This window comes from Mesoplodon densirostris, chromosome 4 (genome assembly GCF_025265405.1).
Source record: "Mesoplodon densirostris isolate mMesDen1 chromosome 4, mMesDen1 primary haplotype, whole genome shotgun sequence".
Classification (NCBI taxonomy): domain Eukaryota; kingdom Metazoa; phylum Chordata; class Mammalia; order Artiodactyla; family Ziphiidae; genus Mesoplodon; species Mesoplodon densirostris.
In genome coordinates, this window is record NC_082664.1 from 109,863,939 (window position 1) to 109,890,233 (window position 26,295).

A 26,295-nucleotide genomic window follows, 5' to 3' on the forward strand; every position below is an offset into this window, starting at 1 on the left:
GATGGTTCTTAAACATGAGCAAGGAGAAGAATCACCAGAGAAGCCTGTTAACAGTGCAGATCATCAGGCCACACCAGCAAGAGGCTGTTTCTGGGTTTGGGCCTGGAAATGTGCTTTGTAACAAACACCTCAAGTGATTCTCTTGTAGATGGCTTCTCTTTAAGAAAGAGCAACCTGATATAAGAACTACACGCAATGCTACTGCTTGAAGCACATACACAGACACACACATAACACAAACGCATGCACACACATATGCACACAGACTCACGTGTGTGCGTGCAGACACACACACAGACACACATATGAACATAAACGTGCACAGATCCAGAATTTTCCCACTGAAAAAAAAGGTCCCACGTCACTCAAGTTCTAGAAAGACTGATTTACAACATAGTCCTAAACCTTAGCAGCTTCACCTCTGACATCAGGCTCATTCTTGCCTTTATTCCTCACTTGTCACTTTTTGGAGACCAGAAAGTCTCATCAGTTCGAAAAGATAACACTGGAGTTAAAAATTTTTTAAAGCTTTGCTGTTGCCATCCTGAGACCTCATACAGACGTGACAGGACACCATCCTGACTGTTCATAACAGTCTAGAAACCCAGCAACCATTAGAGAAGGGGGTGACCCAAACAACACAAGCCTCCTCCACACTGACGCCCAACTCATCCTGCCCCGCTCTAACTGTTCCACAGGCCCTCCACACTTTCCTGTATAGCTTATATTATTTTGCCCTGATTTATTGTTGGTTTACTATTATTAGGTAGTGAGATATTTTTCATATAGATTAGTCCATTTTCACATAGTGATAGTAAGTTTTAGAGCTCATTTTATTCCTGTTATCTCAAAATGGCTTGTACAGCACTTTGAATACTTAGATACGACTTAGAAGGTAGATTGTCAGTTTACTACAGAATTGGGGTGATGACCTCTGTGATCTCAATCTTCTCAACTATACAGGAAATGTTCTTCTGCTATATTTTAAGATAAAGATATATGGATCCCATCTTCTGATAATGTGGCTAAGAGCCCTTTTCTGTCAACTAAACATAAGTTAAATATGCCTCATTATGAGCTTCCAGTAAGAAAGGTGGTTAATATATAAAGCATAGAATATCTTTAAGATATTCCTACCAAACTTGAACATAATGAAGACGTATCTATTTGCCTTTAGATCCACACCTCACAACCACAAGACTGATATATTAAACAGTCCGTTTCAGAGGTGTTGATGTACCTATGGAAGGTTTTGTCTTGTCACTAAAATAATTACAGGTCCAAAGCAACTGATTCCTCCATTTCAGGTAAACTTTGATTTGTTCTGTCAGAATAGACTTCTCAGAACTGTAAAAGCAAACAGATTCCAAGACCACACTGTTAGTACAAATCATATTCAAGTATTTGTTGATATAGGTCAAAATCTATGCAAGTGCTCAGGGAATGAGTTCTGAAAGGCTTAATTTTTCAGACACTTGAGGATATCTCCCAATAGCATTTCCCGAGCCTTCCCTCTGTGCCAAAGCACTACCTATGATAATATGCATCATCTCAATTAATCCTTGAAACTATCTTACATGGTAGGCAATTTCTTATCCCATTTTTAAAGGAAATTAAGTTCCAGTGAAGGCAGGTAACCTGCTGTCCGAGATCATGCACCTGGCGAAGAATGAAGCCAAATCAATTGTGATTCAAACCTAGGCCTCTTGTGCCCTAAAGAATGTCCTCAACACTCACTACCTTGTTTCCCCCAGCACTTGTGCCACCTGGCTTCATCCTTCACCTCTTTCCTCTTGCTTACACCATTCGGGCAACAGCGGTCCCCTTGCTGCATCTTAAACACGCCATACACACGCTGGCCCTCACCATCTCTCTCTCTACACCTGGCGCAGCCCACTAGAACGGAAGAGAGCAGGGCCTTCGCCTTCTGCATTGCTGCCTCCATCAAGAACAGTCTCTTGGTCATAGAAGACATTCAAACTTAATCTGAAAAATGAATGTGTGTGAATACTGTAACTGATGGGTTGGAAGTCTTTCTAATTTTTAGGATACAATTTCCTGACTTCTTCAGTGAGGGTAAGAGGCTACTCAGTGATTTATCTGGTTGTGAACAAGCAAAATTTAAGCTGTGAAGCTAAGGCCCCATAATGAATGGTCTTAGGTGACATCAATGAAAGTGGTGGAGTAAAGAACTCCAAAACTTCTCTCCTTTACAAAAGCAAAGACATCATGGGCAAAAAATTGTTTCAGGCAACTTTTTCAGGACTCTGGATATTAGTCAAAGGTAATCCAGGAAGCATTTATGCAAGAATAACAGCGAAATTTTGGTAAGAACAGTGAGTTCTGTGACATTTTAACTTGCCCTATTTCCATTCCCAGACCCCTAGCAATGTGGTAAGTCTGAAAATCAACAGTCCACAGTCACGGTGGAAACCAGCAATCTGGCGGCCACGGAAGGGAGCAGAATGGGGCTGGTGATCCTTCAAAACCCCACTCCCAGATAACTATCATTATCTGACCTGTCTAGTGGTTCCCTAGAAGACCTCACTTGCAAGGCTGTCTTTATTTGACCTGACCCAGAGTTTTCCCATTGCAAACAGCCTCTTGGTAGGGAAGGGGGGGGAGATATTTCTTAAAAACAATCACAGGTAATTGGTGAACATCATGCTGCCTGAGGAAGTGGCTAACAGGACAAAACTAGCTTAAAGAGAAAAGCTGGGGTATGAGATGTCCATAAGGGGCTTTGAAAAGCTTTAACGTATTCCTGGGAATCCAGAAGGCCATGCACATACATGGGGCTGTGTGCATGCCCAGGGAAGACCTGAGAAGGCCCTAAGCACTCATCTCTGGTTGACCTTGAGGTTCTGCACAAGCAGGAAGCAGCTAAGGAAGAGCTGAAAACTGTCAGGTGAGTGTTGAAGGCAAACATGAACAGATACACAGAACCCCTGAGCAAAGACTGGAAAACTTATTCATTCCAGCACCTAAGGAAATCTCCATGCAATCAGTAGCTGACCACTAAGCAAACGAAGCAGAGATTTTAGTGGCCACAAACACAAAAAGAATACAGACCTTACAGAACAAGTTCTAAAAAGTCACTAAACAAACAACAGCAACATCATCAAACCATGGAGAGAGGGCAGAATCTGATTTCCAAAGTGGTTTATATTATTTAAAAGGTCCAATTTCCAACTAGAAATTATGAGACATGCAAAGAAACAAGGAAGTATTGCTCATAAAAAGGGGGAAAAGGCAGCCAATAAAGAGAGAGAAATTATAAAAAAAGAGTCAAACAGAAATTCTGTAGTTGGAAAGTATAATAGCTGGAATGAAAAATTCACAACAGATTTGAACAGGTAAAAGAAGGAATCAGCAAACTTGAAGGTAAATCAATTGAGATTATCCAATCTGAGGAGTAGAAAGAAAAAAGAATAAAGAAAAATAAACAGAGCCTGAGCATATGCATAATGGCAGTCCCAGAGAAGAGTAGGAAAGAGAAAGGGGCAGAAAGATTACTGGAAGAAATAATGGCTGAAAACTTCCCAAATTTGATAAAAAAACAACCCACACATCCAAGAAACTCAATAAACTCCAAGCATGGTAAACTCAGAAAGAGCCACACCCAGACAAATAATCAAACGCCTGAGGGCTTCCCTGGTGGCGCAGTGGTTGAAAGTCCGCCTGCCGATGCAGGGGACACGGGTTCGTGCCCCGGTCCGGGAGGATCCCACATGCCGCGGAGTGGCTGGGCCTGTGAGACATGGCCGCTGAGCCTGCGTGTCCGGAGCCTGCACTCCGCAATGGGAGAGGCCACAACAGTGAGAGGCCCGCGTACCGCAAAACAACAACAACAACAACAAAAACTCCTGAAAGCCAGAGGGAATCTCAAAGCGACTTATGACATAGGAAGGATCCTCAGTAAGATTAGCAACTGATTTCTCATCAGAAACCACGGATACCAGAAAGCCTCCATTCAAAGTGCTGAGAAAGACTGTCAACCAAGAATTCTGTATCAACAGAAGCATCCTTCAAAAGTGAAGGAGAAATTAGGACATTCCCAGACAAACAAAACCTGAGAGAATTTGTCACTAGCAAACCTGCCACATGAGAAATATTGAAGTCTTTCAAACTAAAGTGAAAAGACACTAGGCAGTAACTCAAATACACAGGAATAAGAAGTCCAATAAGGGTACCTACACAGGTAAATACAAAAGACAATATAAATGTATTTTTAAAATTGTACTGATAAGTCTTTTTTTCTCTAATCTGGTTTAAAAGACAACTTCATAAAGTTGTCTTTTAAAAATTATACAAATATAATTATAAATTTATAATTTTTATAAATTAAAAAATTGTAATTATAAATCACTAATTATAAATCTACGTTGATGGGCATACAATGTAGAAAGATATAATCTGTATGACAATAACAGCATTAAGGACTGAGGGGAGAATCAGCTATACAGGAGCAAAGATTTCATATACTATTGTTATTAAGTTGGTATTAATTTGAACTAGGTTGTTATCAGTTAATGTTAATTGTAATACTCAGGGTGACCTCTAAGAAAATAACAAAAAATAAAGTAAAAGAAATGACAAGACAGTGAAAATGTATCGAAAATATGTACTTAACACAAAAGAAAGCAGCATGGAGGAACAAAAAAGACATGACACAGAAAACACATAGCAAAATGAGAGACATAAATCCTACCCTATCAGTAATGATATTAAATGTAAATAGATTAAACATTCCAATTAAAAGGCAGAACTGGCAGAATGGATTAAAAAATGATCTAACTAGGGGGCTTCCCTGGTGGTGCAGTGGTTGAGAGTCCGCCTGCTGATGCAGGGGACATGGGTTCGTGCCCCAGTCCAGGAAGATCCCACATGCCGCGGAGTGGCTGGGCCCGTGAGCCATGGCTGCTGAGCCTGCGTGTCTGGAGCCTGTGCTCCACAACGCAAGAGGCCACAGCAGTGAGAGGCCTGCGTACCGCAAAAAAATAAAAAAAAAAAAATAAAGGTCCAACTATATGCTTTCTACAAGAGACACACTTTAGATTCAAAGACACAAATAGGCTGAAAGTGAAAGGATGGAAAAAGATATGCCATGCAAACAGTAACCAAAAGAGAACTGGAATGGTTGTACTAATATCAGACAAAACTGACTTTAAGACAAAAATTGCTACTAAAGATGAAAGAAGAAATTTTATAATGATAAAAGGAGTCATCCATCAGGAAGATCTAACAGTTATAAGCATATATGCACCTAACAACAGAGCCCCAAAATATATGAAGCAAAAACAAACATAATAAAAGGGAGAAATAGACAATTCAACAATAATATTGGAGATTTCAATATCCAGCTTTAATAATGGATAGAACAACTAGCCAGACAAACAAGGAAAGAGAAGACTTGATCAACATAAAAATCAACTAGACTTAGACAACAGTCCACACAACAAGAGCACAATACACACTCTTCTCCAGTACACATGGAACATTCTCCAGGGTACACCATATGTGATGCCATAAAAAAGACTCAATAAATTTTTAAAAATTGGAAATAATACAAAGTATGTTCTCCAACCATATGGAACGAAATTAGATAGAAATCAATAACACAGTGATTGATCTTAGACTGCTGTGCTGTTCACAGCCGCCTTACTTGCTCTTATTTTTCACTTCCCTTCATGCCTTTCCCACTCCCTGCTGACACAGTCCTTACATAGTAGCCCCCTTTTGGGGGTGCTAATTTGCCCTTCTAATCTATCAGGGGCTTGGAAATTGAACCACTAACTGCCAGAACAAAAGAATAAGGCTCAGTATAAGACCATGAAGCACTCTGCCTTGAAGAAACAGGCTGCATTAGTGCTCAGTATTTGAGCATCTATTCTAGCCATTTAGAGGCCTGCCTGGTTCTTGGCCACGTAAGGTTAATGGGCAGCCTAAAGGAATGAGGAAGGCGCCCCTATAACACAAAGCAGCTCTAAGACAACTAGCAGTTAAGAAACATTATTTCTTCTATGATTAAAGAAAAAAATCTCAGGCTTCTGATGTAAGGATGTTCAATACTCCTTTAAAAGCCAGTCAGACTAATAAGGAAAAACTTCTCTTTTCAGATATTTTGCTCTAAACTCCCATTCCCCTTGGTGATATGCCTTCCTATAAAAAGAACATTATAGGGACATCCCTGGTGCCACAGTGGTTAAGAATCCGCCTGCCAATGCAGGGGACATGGGTTCCAGCCCTGGTCCGGGAAGATCCCACATGCCGCGGAGCAACTAAGCCTGTGCATCACAACTACTGAGCCTGTTCTCTAGAGCCTGTGAGCCACAACTACTGAGCCCACGCGCCACAACTACTAAAGCCTGCGCACCTTAGAGCCCATGCTCCGCAACAAGAGAAACCACTACAATGAGAAGCCCGCGCACAGCAACAAAGAGTAGCTCCCACAACTAGAGAAAGCCCGTGCACACAACAAAGACCCAATGCAGCTAAAAAATAAATTAATTAAAAAAAAGAACATCATAGACCTTACCCTTCCATTTTATATTTAAAATCAGCATCACAAGGTTTTACACTTTTAAGTTTTCTTTCAACTATTTCAAGAACATATATGTTTTTATCTCCTCAACTAGACTAAAGTCTTTGAGGGAGAAAAAGGCCATTCACCTTCCATTCTTCTTTTGCAATTTCCTACCAGTTCAGAGGGCAGTACTGGGGCCATTAATGATCCCTTAATAAATATTAACTGGTTAACTCAGACATCACAACTGGTGTGTCTTGATGTACTGGTGTATCCCAAACAGTTCTAGATGTGCCAAATAACAATCCCTTTGGGTCTGCAGAGGGCGGGTAGAGTGGTTAGGGGATGGGGTAGCAGAAGCCCTCTCGAGGCAGTTGCCTCAACATGTGTGCCATGATGTAAAAAAGACTGGGAAACATTAGGATAAATGACTGGTTAGAAACCCTGCTGAATAGAACTGGAAATAGCCTGAATATCCATTAAAAAAAGATGAAGCTCTTTATGTACCAAAAGGAAAATCTTCCAAGACATGTAAGTGAAAACCAGCAAGATGTGCATAGTATGTAAAACATGCTAACATTCATATAAAAGGTGGAAGATATACAAACTTAATTGCTTATATACACGTAGGTTGTATCTGTAAAGGTGCACTATGGTGGCTGACTCGTGAGGGGAACCCAGTGGTTGGATAGAGGTGGGAGGACTTATCCTAGTAAACCCTTTGCACTTTTGAATTCTGAACCATGTGACAGCCATTAGCTATTAAAAAGATAAACTTTTTTTTAAGTTGCCAAATCTATCTATGTTTGTTGCTAACTTTCATTAGTGATGATTATTTTCTACCTAGTCAAACATTGAGTTAAAATAATAAAAGCAAGATCTGGATGCGGGTTACATAGCTATGTCCAGTTTGTGAAAATCCATTGAGCTCTATACTTATGATCTGTGCACTTTTCCAAAGGTATGATATATATATACTTCAGTAAGAAATGAAAAATAAAATGAATAGATTACTTAAGTCAACTTTCTTTTTGTCCCCTTCTATTAAAAGAGTAGTATAATATTTCTTAGATTTGCCTAAATAAAATAAGTTACTGTTTCAGATTGTTCAATAATGTTTCTCAAAAAAAGAAAAAAACTGGTATAACTTGAGTTAGTGATGCTGACCCCATGTGACAAGGGGGAGTCAGGCCTGCCAGCTCCTCCTACCTCTTTTCCACCAGTATAAACAGTCTCAAGGCCCACACTCTCTCTGCTGCTGGGTCCTCAAAGAGGGAGATTTTAATAAGCCTTGAAAAGCATTATTAAAAACCACCTAATGGGTTACCATATTGCAGTCACATTTTTTCATTATGAAAATGAAATTTTTAAAGTCACTTAACAAAAATGCCAAGGTCATGGAAGACAAAGAAAGGGGCTGTGCAAACATCCTAGATTAAAGATACATGACAATCAAATGCAAGACCCCAGGCTGGAGCCTGTAATGGAGAAGGAAGAGCTGTTACCAGGACTTTACTGAGTCTACAGACAACATTATGTTAAATTTACTTAGGCTGTACTGTAGTGGTATAAGAGAATGTCTCTATTTGTACTCAAAATACATTGACATTATTTAAAGTAAAGGGCCACAAAGAAAGCTACCCATAAATGGTGGTTGGGTAAGTCTATGTCTCTGTACTAGAAGAGGGTGGAGGGGCAGTCAAGCAAATGATAGCACAAATAGAGTAAAACGATAACAGGTTACTCTGGGTATAGGTATTTGGATGTTCCTTGTACTTTTTCTTTTCTGTAATGTTCCTGTCAAATTAAAATGATTTCCAAATAAAGTTTTTAAAGTCATGTATTAATAATTAGCCACCAATAACAGTCAAAACAGGGACTTCCCTGGTGGTCCAGTGGTTAAGACTGTGCTTCAAATGCAGGGGGTGTAGGTTTAATCCTTGGTCAAGGAACTAGAATTCCACATGATGTGTGGTGCGGCCAAAAAAAAGAAAAAAAGAAAAAGAAAATAGTCAAAACAAGCTTAGAAATGAATCTGGATTTTGATTATGACAGTTGTTCCTGAGGAGCCACTTTAATTATGTAAGTGTAATCCCAAGACATTATCTGGGACTTGCAAAAAAAAAAAAATTACACCTTCTGGCTAGGTTTATAACAGAGCTAAATAAGTACCTTCCAAGACCCAAAGCTTAACATAATTGTCTTTAACGTAAGATTCCACCTCAATAATTTCTCATAATGTGAGCCTTAATGGAGAAACTAGATTTACAGAAAGTTTAATAAAAGTTCCTCATCCACATGAGGGTATTAATCTTGCCTGAGTGGTGAACACAATGATAAATCCTAATGAAGACTTAGGTTAGAACCTCTTAAGCCTTTTTTGTGAGAACAAAAAAGGAAACGGAAGAGAAATCAAAGGTCTAATAAAATGGTAAATGATCCAACAGAATTCTTAAAAATGATAAGGAGGAACTCCATGTGAAAGGCAAAACTATATTTATAGAAAAATGTATAGAAAGTTCCTGTGACCCAAGGAAGGGAAGAATTTCTTAAGACATGAAAAGCACAAACCACACAGGAAAAGAATGATAAATTAGACTACACTTAAACTCACAATTTGCATATAATAAAAATACCACATTTGCAAGCCACACTCTGGGAAAAGATATTCTCCCACAAAAGGAGAGTCATCTGGTACAAGCCCTGTGGAGACCAAGCCAGCAGTATCTAGAAAAAACTGTGTCATCAGGCATTTAGAGAAATGCAAAGCAGTAGCGACAGCATCTGAAGCTGACTCAGGAGATCCTGGGCAAGGACAGGGAGTGACCCAGGGAAGGAGCTTCCTCCCCCACCAGATCCTTTTAGCTAATAAGGTCATTTACCAGATGCGTCAAGTCTAACCGGCAGTTCCAAGTGTACAGACAGGATGATTCCCAGCACCCTCACTTCAGGCCTTAGAAAACTTTGGCGATTACATCATAATAAAGGGAAATAGCCCCAAAACTGTCTCCCAACCCCTACACCCCCAGGACAATACTTTCTCACTCTATCTTGGCGCTAATGTTAGGTCAGAGTTCTTGATAAACTCAAGGTACTGACTTTGTTGGTGTCTATCTATCGACGTGTAAGATCTAACAGCATGACAGACAACACTAAGATTTTTAAAAATTCTCTCTCAAAGGTAGGCCTATCCTCTGCAGTTCTAGCAGGAAGGCTAGCTTCTCAGAGATCAGGGGCAGCATAAAGCACTCCAAAATACACAAGGCATTACACATTTTAAAAATAATGAAACTTGTTAAGGTTATAACTACTTAATTAAGGATGGGGAAAATGCAGGAATACTGCCAGCTGTATCATGCTTAAAACTGCACGAAATCTCCAAATGGCTTTCCTAGCAGCCAAAATCCATGAAAACAGAATCCCCCCTAGATCCAGTGAGCAATGGCCCATGCATGGGGAGGCGGGGGAGGTACACAAAGAGATTAGAGTGTTCATTCACTCAGATCACATTTGGGATTTAAAATGTTTCTTTTATAACTGGAAACTATACGAAGACTACTTCCTGTATACTCGAAAATGTCCACTTCCCTAAAAGTTCAAACTAAAGAAATAGTGTGATTAGGAGACATTTAAAAAGAAGTCTAGGAGAAAGGCAAGTACAGGCCAGAATACCATTTCTTCACACAAGCACTTTAGAAAATTAACTCAGAAGACAAGCTAACACTTTACATCTGAAAATGCATTTCTTTTTCTTGGGCAAAGGTCTAGCAATTCCCTTTGCTCCTCACAACTATCAGTAGTGTATCAATCTAAACACAACACAACCTAAATCATTTTTTCCATTCTGACTAATATCACATCCTGCAACTGTAGGCAAGAGGTGCACATCTGCCAATAAAAACAAAGAAAAGTCAAAAGCTAACTCATATTCTCCAGAACTATTAAAGAGAAAACATCCCCAAGTAGGTTTCCTTCAAAAAATTGCACCGATGTATCAATATAAGTTGGAAACTGCCTATTCTGAAAGGAACAACTATATTGCAAACTTACAGATCATAACAACTGTAAAAAAGTCAAGGTTTAATATAAATGCAAAGCCAAATACTATTGACTGTTTTACATCATTACTCATTTTATGAATTCAAACATTTAAGCTTCTAAACTGTGTCGGTCAACGTGGCCAGATGAGAGAAGTCAGACCTTTGGGAGAAAAGGGACACTCTTATAATCCCATCTGCAAAATCAGAAGTCAGATTAGATAAATCTTTTGGAAAATCATGAAAGTACCACTGTGACCTGTACTAATCCTTTTCTTTGGGTCCCAAATGCCATTATTAACTAAGATTTTAGGACAAAAGTACATAAGGTATGTTCTAAAAACCAAGAGAAAAAGTAATGAGAGAATTCAAATTAAAAGAACTAAGGTAAAAATGTATAACTTAATATGAATTTTTAAGCCTTAAAGAGGACATTACCACTAATAGTTTCCTATGACTGGTCCAGACCTAGTAACAAAATCAACAGATTTTCTTCTGTTCTTACCTCATAAGACCAGACGCACTGCACCCCTGCAAACCTCCGGACACACCTTCCCACCTCAACATCCTCGTGGGTTGTGTACATTTCCCGGAGGCACTTGCCGATGTGTGGTACCATTCTCCGGAGAACTTCCCGGCTCATGATCACACCAGGGCCCCCCATGCAGAAGTTCTCACCAGGTTCCAGAGCAAGTTTCCCCATTTCTTCCGTGGTGCCCAGTCCTGTCTGCCCAAGAAAGAGGGGTTCACTACTATTCAAACTCCTCAGAAAATTCTCCAGACGGTCTCCTTTGATGTAAACATCATCGTCTGCTCTCATAAACCATTCATACTTGTCCAAGTAGTGGTCATGCATGTACTTGAGCATCATAAAAGACTTCTTCTGGGGTGGGTAGGAGTCGTCCACTCCCCGTAGTGGCACTATTGGAATTGGGATCGATGTGTCTGAACCCTCACTAGAGAAGAATTCGACTTTCCCAGGAATTGTCTTGGACCATGTTCTGGAATTAAAATAAACATCAGTGAGGCAACAGTTTATTCCAGGCTTCCCATTTCCATAAATTCCCATATCTTGATTCATGTTGAATCACTTTGAATGCATTCAAAAGGATGATAAAAAGCTTCCCCTTAACGGAAGCCCACACCACCGGTATTGCAAAGTCCTAACTCATTTTCAAAAGAGTCCCAATGAAAAAGAATGATGAAGTATTAAAACATTTGCCGGATAACTATGTTTTAGCTATGGCTGAAAACCAAACTGCCAAGGCACCAAGTCTAGATATTCAGGTTAATTCTCTGATACTACCAACTCCCTACCTACAAACTCCTCCGCTCTCTAAAACAAAAAATTTAAAAAAAAAATTGTTCATTCAACACATTTTCTTGGAACGCTCACCAAGTGCCAAGTATGCGTTAGGCCACGGGGATGCAGCGGTGAGCAAAACACAGACCCTGCAGCTGATGTGGGGTCGACATGAGGCCAGACATACATTTATCCAAGAAAGGTGAGCAAACGAAGGACACCAACCAGACATGGAGCGGGAAATGCTTCCCTGAGGTGGGTGAACATCAAGGATGAGAAGCAGACCCAGAGTGTGTGTGTGTGGGGGGGGCTGTCTTGATGGGGGAAAACTGCAAGGCCTAGCAGCCCTCCAGAGATGGGGGCCTTTATGCTTTAAAGCAGCAGGAAGCCACTGCGGGAGCAAGTCTATCGGCACCATTTTTCCAACAGCATTTGCTCACTTCATGTCTCTGTCGCAATTTTAACTCTCACAATATTTCAAACTTTTCATTACTACTATGTTTGTTATGGTGATCTTTGATGTTACTACTGCAAAAAGAGGCTGATGGTAGGCTCTGTAAGCTCAGATAATGCTTAGCATTTTTAGAAATAAAGTTTTTTTTTTTTTTTTTTTTTTTGGTGGCTCGCTTCTCCCTGTTCTCTGGATACCAACCGAGCCGGAGTCCCCCTAACCCCCCAACCCGCCAGGATCAGGCGACCACGAGGGTCCCAGCTTCTCTCCGGGAGGGGGAGCCACGTTCTCCATACCCAGCGGGGAGCGCCTCGTTGCCTTCCCATTGGCCCAGCCGATCCTAGCGCCTTCCGCCATTGGTTGCCGGTTCCTTGATCCCCATTGGCCAATGCTCATTGTGACCTCACGGACCCATGTGGGAGCGCCACAGGCAGATTGGCTGGTGCACCCAGCCAACCACCACGGAGAAAGGAATTTCCAGAGTAGCTGGGGCGGTGAGGCTGATTTAAGGTGGTCTGAGCAATCCCAGGTCCCAGGGACCTGCTTCTCAGCTTTTTCCTGGTTTCAGGACTTAATGAAGCTCAGGTTCTTGACGTCTCATCGCAGAAAGAATTCAGTGAGAGACTAAGTGATAGGTAAGAAGTGGATTTATTTAGAGAAAAACACACTCCACAGACAAGAGTGTGGGTCATCTCAGAAGGTGAGAAAGGCCTAGAAATAAAGTTTAACATATGTACATTGCTTTTTAAACATAATGCTATTGCACCTTAACAGACCACAGTCTGTTAAGCATAAACATAATTTTAATATACACTGGGAAGCCCCCAAAAAATTATGACTCGCTTTATTGGGATATTTGCTTTATTGCAGCAGTCTGGAACTTCCACAGTATCTCCAAGGTATGCCTGTATAGCCAATCATAATCACATGATGAGAGCAACTGTAAAATGCATCCTCACTTCAGAGATGTTAAAATGTGGGGAAAAAAAAGTGCATCTTAGAACGGATGTAATACAGTAGTTGTAATGTTTTTCCCTTAATGCCTATGGATTTAAAATGGACCTACAGGTCTTATGCCGTTTACAGAACCCTTAACAAAGAAGTCGGCATAAATGAAACCTGATGGGACTATAGATGCTATACTAGGCACTGTACTTCATGTTTACAAAGGATTTGCTCCTGAAAAAAAGCATGTAAACATAGTAGGAACGAGGCAATTAATTTAAAGAGAAATCAACCCCTCCTGCAAAGAGAAAAGTCCATTTTAAAATGGGAATGAACACCAACCTACATAAAATATAACTTAAATGCACTCTTCTGACACAGCACCATCATCAGGAGGGAGACAATTTCCCAGTCTGGGGAAGTCAATGATAACGAAGTTACACCAAGAAGATCCCCCATCCAAGTCAAGAAGCCCCTTATTTCTCCCTTCATGTAGAAATGATTTTTGTTTGGCAGAACAATTCTTCAAAAACATAAATAATTTCAGTCCTTGGCATATAATGGAGTTCAATAAATACTGCTCACTAGACTAGTGTGAAATAAGGGACTTAAAGATGCCGTGCATATGTATGAGCGTGCACATGCAAAAGGGCAAGAAACCAGTTGTCTCTTATCTTTGAGAAATTTCCAGGTGAGGCACACTAACATTCCTACATGCAGAAAGAAAGCAACTTAATCAAAATACAGCCAGAATATAATTATTAAGAGGTAAAATCCACAGACATGCTGGAGTTGAAATATACTACCGTTCATGGTACTTCCGAAATAATTTTAAACAAAATAGTTTGTAGTATCTTACAACTGATTTTAAAAGGGTAGTGAATAAAATCAACTTAGCTTTAGCTTCTACCCAACTGCTTCTGTGATTAATAATACAGACCACATTCAAAGTAGTACTAAAGTAAGTCACCTCCAGAGCCATTAAAATCCTAAAGCATCATGGGGTTATTTGGAATACGGGGTCGGTAAGACAATGCTTACATTCAGAGGAAAAACCTGCCCTTGAGACACAATACAGCGTGTGATGGTTAAGAGCATGGACTCCAGGGCCTCCCTGGTGGCGCAGTGGTTGAGAGTCCGCCTGCCGATGCAGGGGACACGGGTTCGTGCCCTGGTCCGGGAAGATCCCACATGCCGCGGAGCGGCTGGGCCCGCGAGCCATGGCCGCGGGGCCTGTGTGTCCGGAGCCTGTGCTCCGCAACGGGAGAGGCCACAGCAGTGAGAGGCCCGCGTACAGCGGAAAAAAAAAAAAAAAAAAAAAAAAGAGCATGGACTCTGGAATCAGGCTATTGGGGTGAAAATCCTGGCTTCACTTTGGGCAAGTTACTCTGTGACTCACTTTCCTTATCTGTAAACTGCGGATAATAATAGTACCTGCCTTATAGGGTTGTGGTGAGGGTTAAATGGATTATTACATCTAAAAGTGCTTAGAAGTTAGCCTGGCATGAGGTAAGCACTATATAAGTGTGACTTATTAGGGAAGACAAGAGTTTGCAAATAAAATAAGGTACTGAAAGAAAAATGAGGGAGACAGGAAAGTGTGGGCTGAACTTGGAATAGTCAGTCTCAAGATTACACACCAGAGTGAAGGCATTGTGAAAAATGCTGCTTCTCTTATTTCTGGCTAAAAACCTGACACTCAAGCTATATAACAGAGTTCTATCATACTATCAATCTCAAGACAATGTCAGGGTAGAAGTCTAAAAAGACTTTCAACTTTAAAAGTGTTCTCACTTAAAACACCAGAATCTTTCATATTAGACTGAGGATCAAAATTCATTTTGTCTGGCTCTGCTTCCTATGTGCCACCCCAGGTAGAATATAGCAATGGAAGCACTAGCAGTACAACCATCAGTGATGTGATTAATACTTGAACTATAACCTGAAATGGTGTAATTTGTCCAGGAAGAGCAACCAGTTAATTTTAAAAACAGACAATCTAACCTCAAACCATCTTTAAAAGCCTCTCTGCAGTTTTAAGGTAACTCCACTGATTATTATCTTTTCCTTTTCAGGTAACCCAAGGAAAAACCTCATGTTGCCTTTTTCTGTTCTTAAATGACTGGTGATTTGAGGGAAATCTCTTAATATGGAGCTTTTGTAAATCCTTCAATCTTGACAAATTATGATCTTTTTACTTAGGGTACCTTTAGCTTAAATAGCTCCATAAAGAGTTCTGGAACATAAATCATGATTCACCACCCTGGGGAAGCCAGGGGGAGGGCATCAATAATTTCAAAGAAATGAAGGAACTGGTACTGAAGAAGCAAACTGGCCCCCCTTCTGAGACAGAAACAGGTCAGCTTCCTTAATTTTCATAAGCAAATGTCAACTTTACCATCAACACTGGTTTGTAACCAGGAGCAAAGAGCTCTCACTTAACTGAAACCACAGAACATTTGCAAGGGCCCCTGCCGGAAAGCTCACTTTTCAATGGACTGATAACCAACTCTTGCTAAAGCACAGATAAAACAACTGAAATCTGAGAGTGCCAAGCTAATAACCTTCCTTTCCTCCAGGCTTCTAAACACTGACCCTATATTAAGTTAAATCACAGTTAAGTCATGCAGCTGGACATTAGCTTCACTGAGGAATGCCTTTGCTGAGTTAGGATTTAATAAGTCTCCATTTCTATTCATGTCATTTAAAGAAAAACTACATAAAATACATTTCTGTACGAAACCACATCTACAGCACGACTGTTGTCCTGGGTACACATTCATAATATACAGGTAAATTTTAAAAGCAGACAATAAAATACTTGTGATATGGATTCATAAGGGAACAAAAGCACACGTACAAAATAAAATAAAGTACAACTCTACACCAAAGTGTTTACTATGGTTATTTTTGGATAGAGGATCAGAAGGGATTTACTTTTCTTCATGTTTTCTACAACAAGTAGAGTTAGGGAAAAAAAATTTTTTTTAATCCAGGAGAAAGCTTTAAACTAAAAAGCATCCAAAGAAATAAAAATATTTAACAGATAATTTTACTTGTGTAGTAAAAATATTTTTTTACTCTAATCAATAGAAAAAACTAAAAGAAAAATGGAGTAAGATTGAGTACTTTCTTTCACATTTTCTAAACTTTAATAGTTACAATAAGTTTTATAAACATATGTGGTCTGATGGTTACAGTGGTAAGTTTGAAAAGACTCATGTGATCAAATCACCTCAGAATCTGGAGTCAAGGAAGGAAGGGAGAATATAGTTTTCCCCTGCAGAACTGATAGATAACAGAAATTAAATGTATACATTTATATTCTTCCCTATTACAGAAAAGATTTAAGACAACTTAACCAAAATGCACACAGGATGAAAAGAATAAGCAAGAAAATTAAGCGAAAGAAAAACAAAAGTAGGAAAGTTGGAGCAAGGCATGAAGGTGGTGCCTGTAGCAGGGAGGGCAAAATCAGGGTAGGGGCTGCCCACCCACCTCTACACCCACGGCCAGGCAAAGCCAGTGAGCTGGGGGGCAGGGGGGAAAAACCTATCTGTTGTCACGTGGCCTCTATGTCTGTTAATACAGGGCCAAATTCAGTTATAAGCCTTCCAGCAGACAACCAAGTGAAGTCACAAGACTGTGTCTCACTGTTCGGGGTTAGGTGACATAATGATTCCAGATACTAAGACCTCAGGGAAGTTTCTCCCCTGCATCTATGGTAGAGCAAATGTACTGAGTACCCTTACAGGAGGCACCATGTGATGCAGCAGCAATCTTAGCTCATCCTCCCAAAAAAGTACATGGAGGACAGTTCTATACTGCCAGTCAGAGCAGCTACGGGCCTGGGAGAACTGAGGTCTTCCCAGACAGTCTACCCAGGGTAGTGAGGACTCAAGGCCTTTCCTGGAACTGAAGGAATGCCCCCGGCAGGATATATAAGCCTTATTCAGCCCATTAGTTCCAGGAGCACTGCAGTCAGGGTACTTAGCTGCAGATTCCCCCTTCCGTGTACGTGGTTTCCGGATATGTGGCTTCCTCTTTTAAAATTTTTAACCGTCTCACTGGATATGACCTTATGATATGAGCAACCTCAAACTCTTTTTAGAAGTAGGTGGGGAAATATATAACGGGGATCATAAATGTTGGGAAATTTTTTAAAGGAAAAATCAAATTAGACTCCTTACCATTAATCCTGAAAACTAGACTTAAGGTAAAAGCAAGCATTGAAGAGCCTTCCTGCCCCCGTCCCCCAGTAAAGATGTTGGAGGGTGGATTACAGCTTCCCACCTCAACAACAGCCTGGGCACTAGCCCAGGAGGCAGTTCCAAGGTATTAACAGCTAAGAGCAACCTGCCCTTTGAGCCTAGGTTCACAGCAAACAATAGAAATACTCAACAACAAAGAGACCACAAATACGCTCTCTTTGAAACACAAGAATTAAAATTTGGAGTGTTAACGGCAGAAGGCAAATTCTGATCTTGTGGTCCATTTCCAAAGCTGCAAGTCTTAGAGAGCTACTTTGCATACATTGATAGTTTATATTTTGCTGCTGTACACTTAAAAGCGTAAATACACAACGAATTCTTAATCATGTATAAACAAAATTAGTTTTCAAATATAATTCTAAGAAAAAAAAAATCAGTGTTGTTTAATGTAAACAATAAAACCACCCTGAACCACAGCCAACTCCTGTGCAAGCCAGTCTTCTTCCCCTGTTGAGGTGTTCCCTGGCATCAAGGCCACTTCCCAATCAACAACACCCAAAAGGAGTCATGGCGTGCAGGGCAGTGGGTTGAGGGCATAAGACTCTCAACCTTATGACAACTCCACGAGGTGTGAGAGGCACCGATACCCACATTTTACAGATGAGAAGACTGAGGCTCAGAGCCAGGTAAGTAATTTGCCCGAGATCACAAAGCTAACAGATATGGAAACCAGGACACAAGTGGGGTCTGACTCCAACACCTCCACTGGCCAGCCTACTGGCTTGTTCATCCCCACACCTGTCTGCCCACATTTGTTCTGCAGTCCCACCTCTACTGCTAAGGCTGAGAAAACAGTCGTCAGAGATAATGAGAGAAGGCTTACACCCACTTCAACCACCTCCTCCCACTCTGTCTGCCTGGCTGAGACCTGCCTGTCAAGGACACCTTCAGAGTCTCGGCTGGTTTCGAAGGCCAGAAGACTTCATTCAAACGTTACTTTCTGAAACCCTCATTCCGTGTTTGGGTCCCTCTGCCACTCTAAATCCTGCCCAATTATTTTCTGGTATTAGGTTGGAAACACACAGAACAAAGTTTAACAGAAAATCAGCACCTAGGTTCAATTTACAAGACAATCATTTTAATGGCATTAATATCTACATTTTCAATAATTCTTGGGTTTTGCAAGCCCAGAGTTCACATCAAATCAGAGCAGTCTACACCTTATTTTTAATCATTCACAGAAAAATGTACTCAACTACAGAAAAAATATAGCAGCCCTGAACACTTCAGGAAATGACACTGAATTAAGGTGAGATGAACAGTTTCACTACTTTTACACTGTAACTTAGTTTCTTGTTCCTCCAATTCTATCCAGAACCAGAAGCCAAAAAGACACTGACAATAATAGATGAAGGCTGACTGAATACTTATATTAATATACAAAAATCCTCACATTAAAAACGCTGTCACCTGATTCTCCCAAGTATCACCTGGAAGGATGAAGTTACAGTAACTGAGGAAATACAGTTACAATAACCAAATACATGTGTTAACCCGACATTTTGGGGCAGGAGTAACTGTCATTTACTGAAACAAGAATGATCCTGACTTGAAACCCTAGGGAACCCAGGGCCAACATGCCATCTGTGCTCAGCAGTCTTGCAGGTACTTACAATTTAACACACTCAAAACTTCACTCACATTTCCTCCCAAGAGCTGTCACCTCCTTTTTCTTTTTTAACTGTAGATATGTAGCTTTACTATAAAGTGTTCATTGTAGAAAAACTCAAAAATACAAGAAAGTGCCAATATGAAAAATCATTCAGCATCGTGATATGTATACTCTTTTACATTTTCTTTTCTATGTCACACAAACACAAACATTTATTTCGTTTGATTTTTAAAATGGTCTCATACTGGGCATACAATTTTAAAACCTACTCTCATTTAGATATATTATGAACCTCTCTTCCTTCCAATAAACACATTTCAGCCACATCTTTTTTTTTTTCTCTTTTTTTTTTTATATTGGAGTATAGTTGCTTTACAGTGTTGTGGTCACATCATTTTTTAAGGTTAGAAAAGTAGATCACAGCATGGACAAATTAGTGAAATCAATTATGGTCCATAGCTCCTAACACAGGACACCAAAGATATTTGCAATTTCCACTTCATAACATACATCCTTGAACACATCTTTAAATTCCTTGGGAAAAATTTCTAATGGAATTACTAGCTCTCAGATCCTTCTAATGGAATTACTAGCTCTCAGATCCTTCTAATGGAATTACTAGCTCTCAGATCCCAGCCCTTTCTCATCATCCCTTCACTACTTCCTGATAGTCCACGTTTCCAGGAAACTGTTGTCATCTCTGCTTCAAAAACTCCTGCTCATCTTTCAAGACTATGCAAGGGAGGAGGGGTAAGAATGTGAGTGAGACCCACCTCAATCCCCTTCATAAGTCAATGCAGGCCTCTTTCTTCTGTACCCACAGAGTAATTAGTCCAGGCACCCTGTGAGCCCTATCACTCAATAGTATTGTTTGTTTCCTTCCCTAGATGATGAACTCTGCAGGAATGGAATTATTAATCTATTTTCAAAAACTGCAGCTTAATTAATGGATGGGGAAAAGTGAAATGCAATAAAAACACAATCATGTATACTCTTCTACTGACAACTACAACTATCCTTGGAATATTCTGTTTGAGAGCATCAAGATCTGGAACCATGACATATAATACTAAAGTCATTTTCAGGACCACAATTTTCACCAGTTTTCTTATACAGGTAATTTACAACGTGAAATGGGTTGTGCCCCAAAAGTTCACTTACAGGTTGATTATTTGGATTATAGAAGCCTTTCAGTAATTTTTTTGCCAAACTGAATTCTATCTGAGAAAGCAAGCCTTGTTCTAAACTGTTTCAAGATAAACATGGTTTACTGAGTTCAAGAAAGAAGGAACTCTGAGATCTGCTCGTTAACGTTGGTAAAAGGAACAGCCTGCCTTCATTTAAAGCATTAGGAAGAGGCCATTAACTGATAAAACATTTTGCAATAAGATTCCTATATCTAAGGCTAGTGTTTCTCAAACTTTCTTCCCACAATTCCCTATAGACTGATGCTAATCTTTAATAGTGCCCTTTATCACTCCTGGGGCAAAGAAGGGGAACCATCACCTCTTTCTTCTGAGAAAGAACAAAACAGTTCCCCGTCTTCAGAGCAAGGGAAGCAAGAATCAAGATAAATAAAAGGTGTTGGATTAAGTTAGTGTTCTGGGCACAAAAATGGACTAAAGAGCTAAATATGAATGCTTTTTCTTTTTTATCAAACCATTAATTAAAAAAAAAAATCTAGCACCAAAACTCTCCCAGCAAGAACAGGTTAAGTATAGCCAAGAAATGTTTGAAACAGAAGAGTAACAAAGGAGAACCTGTGTACTGGATATTAAAATATTATTCAACCTCCAATAACTTCAACAGGTAGTACTGGCACAAGAAAAGACAGAAAGATCAATGAAACAAAAGAGCAGGTCCAAAAACATACCCAGGAATTTTGAGTATGATGAAGATGGCATTTCAAATTGGTAGGGAAATGGGAGCTTATTCAACAGATGGTGCTGAGACAATGTATCATTTGGGGTAAAAATGAGGTTGAGGTGATTTGTACCCCTTCTAGAATCAGAAACATGTTACTTGAAAAAAAAAAAAAAAAAAACCTCTCCAGGGCAACAAACTTCCTGAGCTTATGGGGAGAACAACCCTAAAACCAGAAAGGAAAAGACTGAACTACATGGACATCTAACTTCTGTATATCAAATGATGTAACTAAGAAAAAAGAAAAAATATGGAAAAAATACAAATTGCAGCTAATAACAAAAGACACAAGGAACCCAGCCAGGGATTCTGATGAACTGTCATTAACCAGCATAATAACTTTGGAGGAATCACTGTACCACTTTAAAGTGAAATTACCTAGAACACAAATACTTTGTGGATGAGTTAAAAAAAAAAATCTTATATGTTGATTTGTAGAACACCACCCTACCCAGAACCCTAAGGGAATTTTAGTTTAAGACAATCTCAGAGCTCCCATACTGTAATCACTTCAGATATAAATCTTTTCTCAATTCTTTTTAAATTCATTACATTTATAAAGCTAAGGATACATCCACCTGTTCCTGTGCAAAACCAGATCTCTGCTGACTTACCTCCTTCCCCCTAAATCTATTCCTCCTCTAGTTTTTCCCATCTCAATAAATGACACCACCACCCACCCTTTCTTTCAAGGCAAAATCCTAGAAGTCATCCTTGATTCCTCTCTGCCTCACCCCTCACAAGCATTCTGTCAACACATCTTCAACTCTGGCTCCAGCATATATCCTGGAACCATCCTCTTCTCTCCATCCCCATTAATACCACTCTAGTCCCAACCATGCTCATCTCCACCTGGACCATCTCCTAACATCTCCTTACTCCCCTACAATCTATTCTCCACACAATAGCAAGGATTAACTTTTCAGAATATAATGCAAGCCCTCCCTTTCCCATCTAAACCCTCCAAAGCGTTTCTAATTCACTTAGAGTAAAATTCCATAAGACCAGACACTATCGGCCTCATCCTCTTTCTTTTATTGACCTTCTTCAAGTTTCTTTCCAAACTGGTTCCTGCCTTGTAATTTACCAACTCTTCCCTCTGCCTAGCACGCTAATCAATGACATTCCCACAAAGGCTCCTCATTATCAGATCTTGGCCCAAACACCACACTCTTGGAGGCCCTCCCCAACAACCTAACAGAGACACCACCCCACCCTGTCCCTACCCTGCTCTACTTTCTTCACAGCACCCATCACTAGCTGAAACCCTCTTTTTGGTGTCTGTCCCTCCCACTAGAACAGAAGCTCCATGATAACAAGCATCTTCACTCTTGTGTTCCCCAACACTCAAGAGTCCAGACCCAAGGGGCCATGCATGTATTTGCTGAACAAAGGGACAAACCCTAAGTGTATGGGAACATTCTGATGAACCAGGATCACTCCTGTCAACTTAACAGCGATGGTATCTGCTCAGTGCCTATGAGGGAGTTACCCTTGGCCTGTCTCTGATGGGCTACACTTTGAGTTTTGTTTTGCCTGCTTGTTAAAATCTGTTTCTTGCCTGCTTTCAGCTGTCACTACACTGCTAACATCTCTTGGTGATCCCTCTCCCCCACTGTAAGCATATGGCAGGTCTGAAAAGTAAAAGTCAGTAATGATGGGGCTCTTCCATCATTAAAGTGCACCAACTTTAGTGCAGACAAGTGTATCTCCTTGAATTTTTTGAAGGCTTTAGCTCCTTTCTGGGTCTCAGACAGTTTCTAGTCCCTAGATCTGAATTCTGACATTTTCAATATCCTAGCATAAAAGTACATCATAGTACCATCTTACTAAAAACATTGCCATCCCCTTCAACCCACAAGCCAAACGATAATTTTATTTTAATAAACAAAAACAAAAAACACTGAGGTTTTTTTCTTAAGCTAAAGAATGAATCTGCCTTTCAGGGGAGATGTAAAACTCAGTGCCAAACTAGAGTTCTACCTTGTGCTAGAAGATGCAAGCCAACTTGTATACTGCATGAAATTTCCAATTTAAGAGCTGAATGTGGACTTTTTGGCCCAGGCTGCAAAGCACAGCGAAGCCATAATCATAAGTTACATCCTATAACCTCCATCCCAATTCTGGCCTTCCCCAAAAGTTCCTTAAGTCTAAAATCGTCTTGTGCCATCTCCTGCAGCCAGTCTAAACACAGGGTTGACAGGCTGAGAAGCAGAGGACCTTCACCAGCAAAGCAGGTCCACCCCCAGGCTCCAACTAATGACTCCTTAAGATCAGAGAGATACAAGAAAAGGTATGCAGGAAAGCTGACAGAATTACTAAATAGTATACACCATTTCCTGGTAAGGGTTTTATCAAAAAGGCAGAGTTGCCACAAAGAAGGGTCAGAGGGCAAACTGTGTTTCTACTTTTCCCTAACTGCCTTAAAGAAGATAAACAATGAGATAAAATCCTACATCCAAAAAAGATGAGGAAGGAGATTTGGAAAGGAGGCCAAGAGTAGAGCCTCAAGCATGGGCTTTGGGAAAAGATTATCTCCAAGTGTTAAATAGTAGGTCCAGTTTGCCATACATTTTCTGAGTATTGCTGGTGTACCAGGACCCCTACTAGTCTGTATATATTGATTTGGTATCTATGAAAATGTATTTGTTTGGGGGGCAGGGAACCACACCGTTTACCATTTGAACAAACTACTTTGGTAACTGTCCCAAAGTTGTGATTTCAAAGGACTTGTCACCAAACTGGAGTCATGTAGATTTACTTTCAAAATCATGCTGTAAACAGCTCATCCTCATTTTCTGATGCAGACATTTCTTTTTTCAAAAAGCACATGTACACCTGAAACACTGTAAAACAACTATACTTCAATGCAAAAAAAAAACAACAAAAAGCACAATTCGTATAAAATTCCAGATAATTCATGATAGATCTGGGAGAAAACCTTGATCTGCGGGTTCCCAAATCACGATCTTGGTCAAATTTATGCTCCCTTTTCTAACCTTGTCAGGCACTCAGGACCCTTGCTGGCAGAACCTGGGCTCTGGACTTAAACAAGATCCCAATGGAAACACACAGGAATAAGGAATCAATGCACTGAAAGGGCAGACATTCTCTACTGCTCTTTCATCTTCCTTTTCAGTCCTTTACTTCCCCCCCTTAAAGGAAGGGAGATCCATATATGCTTTTCCCCCTCACAACATCTAATGCCTGAAAATTTAGACCAGAACTTGAGTTAAAAGCTGAAGTTATAAAGATATTGGCTATAAATTAAGAACCAACAGCAACCAGCTTGGTCTTGCTCAGCAATGACTGCTCTAAGAGTCCATTCCCAGGTGACCTCCCGCGCATTGGTTTGCTCTGTGGCTGGATGAATCCCAAATCTTATCTGTAGAGTAAGCATTTCTGCAGTTCACACATATAAGGTTTCCATTAAATCCCTTTATTGAATCTAAATCCCTCTTCTACCTCAAATTCATTCCAGTACAAATCTGCCATTCCAAAATCATCTCTCTTTCTCGCTTCTAAAGATTACTTTGGCTAATCCCTTTGTTAATCCTGAACATGATTCCAGCCACTTTTCTAACTCATATGGCCAACCAGGGCCCAGATACCGGATAACACACACATCACTCAACTGGGCTAGTTAACACCAAATCTACCATGGGCCAGGAACTGCTTTTCCCAAAGGTTCTCTTTCCAATTATTCAACAGACTGGTGGGGTTGAGTATGCAGTGGGTACCCGCTTCCATTTACCGAAATGATTCCAACAGTGAAACCTACAAGTGGAAGGACTCTAACGAAATTAACTTACATCGGCTCTAGTTCTATAAAGCTAAAGGTGAAAATTTCAGAGACTCAAATAGTAATCCCCACTGCCATCACTATCACAAGTACTGTTCTAAGTTTTCCCAACAACCTTACGAGGGAAATGTTCATTCGGGCTCATTTAACAAAGGCGAGGACTCGGACAAGAAAAGATGAAGTCCCTTACAGAAAGTGAGGGTGAGGACCACACCCAGAGGGGCCACCTTGGTCCGTCTGACCCCAAAGTCCTTCCTTCTGAGCGTTGCGCTCACCATCCCGCCTCTGACCTCTGCTGCCAATGCCCAACATCGCCCGCGAGGCCCCCATCCCACGGGCCACGGGTGGACCCGCTGGGCAGTCCGCTGGGATGCTGGATGCAGGAGGCGGTGCCCGGAGACCAGGGTCTCACCTGTAGGCAGCCACCGCGCGGGTCTGCAGGTATTTCTGGGCGGTCATGACTCCCACGAAGAGAAAGTTGCTGTCGTGCGGGCCGCCATCCTGGGCCCTGCCGTGCGGCCAGAGCTGCTCCCCGCGCGCATCCCCGCGCGCCCCGCCGGCATGGGAAGCCGCGGCCGCCTGCCCAGGCCGGCAGCCCTCGGGACTGGCGCGGAGCCGTGGGCCCGCTCGCTTCAACTCGGAGGCGCGGGGCAGGACGAGCCGCGAGGCCAGCACGAAACCCAGCACGAGTCCGAGCAGCACGCTGAGCCAGGCGCGCCGGCCGCGCACTGCCATGCCCACGCCGCTCCGCCCGCCGGGCCGCCGCCGCCGCCGCCGCCGCCGCCGCAGGCTCCGCGCGCCCTCAGCCCGCCGCCCCCGCCCGCGGAGGCCAGCCCGCCCTAGCGCCTCGAGGCCCGGCCCGGGCAGCGCCGAGGCCGCCCCGGGCCCGCCGTGCCCATCGCAGCCCTCGAGCCGCCCGCAGGCCCCGCGCTGGCGCTTTGTTCCGCACGCCCACCCCCACCGCTGCGGCCTGTGCCTTTAAGAAGGGACCATGCCCGGCGCGCGCCGGCGGCGGCTCGGGCGCGAGGCGGCGGCGGCTCCTCACGCTCGCGCTCGGGGGCAAGTGGCCAGCGCGACGGCGACGGCAGTGGCAGCCGAGTCCGGGCCCCCGTCCCGCCCAGCCCGCGTCCCACAGCTGGCTCGGCTCCGCTGGCGCTGCGCCCGCCCCGGTCCTCTTCGTGGCCGGCGCCTCCGCAGCACATCCTCCGGCTTAGCTCGCCATTGCAACAGGAGTGCCTCACGTCACGCACGGCGCGTTATGAAGCAGCCCCGGCGGCGGCGGAGCCTGGCCCCTCTCGGGATCCGTCCGCGTCGCCCGATTGGCGCAAAAGTGAATGGGGGGCGGTTCACGTGGCCAAAGTTTGACCAAAAAAAAATCAACCCTTCGGGCGGGCGAGGAGCCCGCCCTGCCCCGCCCAGCCGCGC

At 41.8% G+C, this 26,295-nt stretch overlaps 1 protein-coding gene across 1 annotated transcript in view; it reads right to left on the minus strand.

Moving 5' to 3' along the window:
• The window catches only part of CHSY1 (chondroitin sulfate synthase 1), a 77,915-nt gene extending 52,290 nt beyond the window's left edge, over positions 1–25,625 (minus strand). The window contains exons 1-2 of the mRNA XM_060096924.1: positions 25,283–25,625; positions 11,069–11,564 (exon numbers count right to left, since the gene is read on the minus strand). Of these exons, the coding sequence (XP_059952907.1) occupies positions 11,069–11,564; positions 25,283–25,605 (819 nt within the window). The 5' untranslated portion in view covers positions 25,606–25,625. The remainder of the gene's footprint in view (positions 1–11,068; positions 11,565–25,282) is intronic.
• Positions 25,626–26,295: the final 670 nt, after the last annotated feature.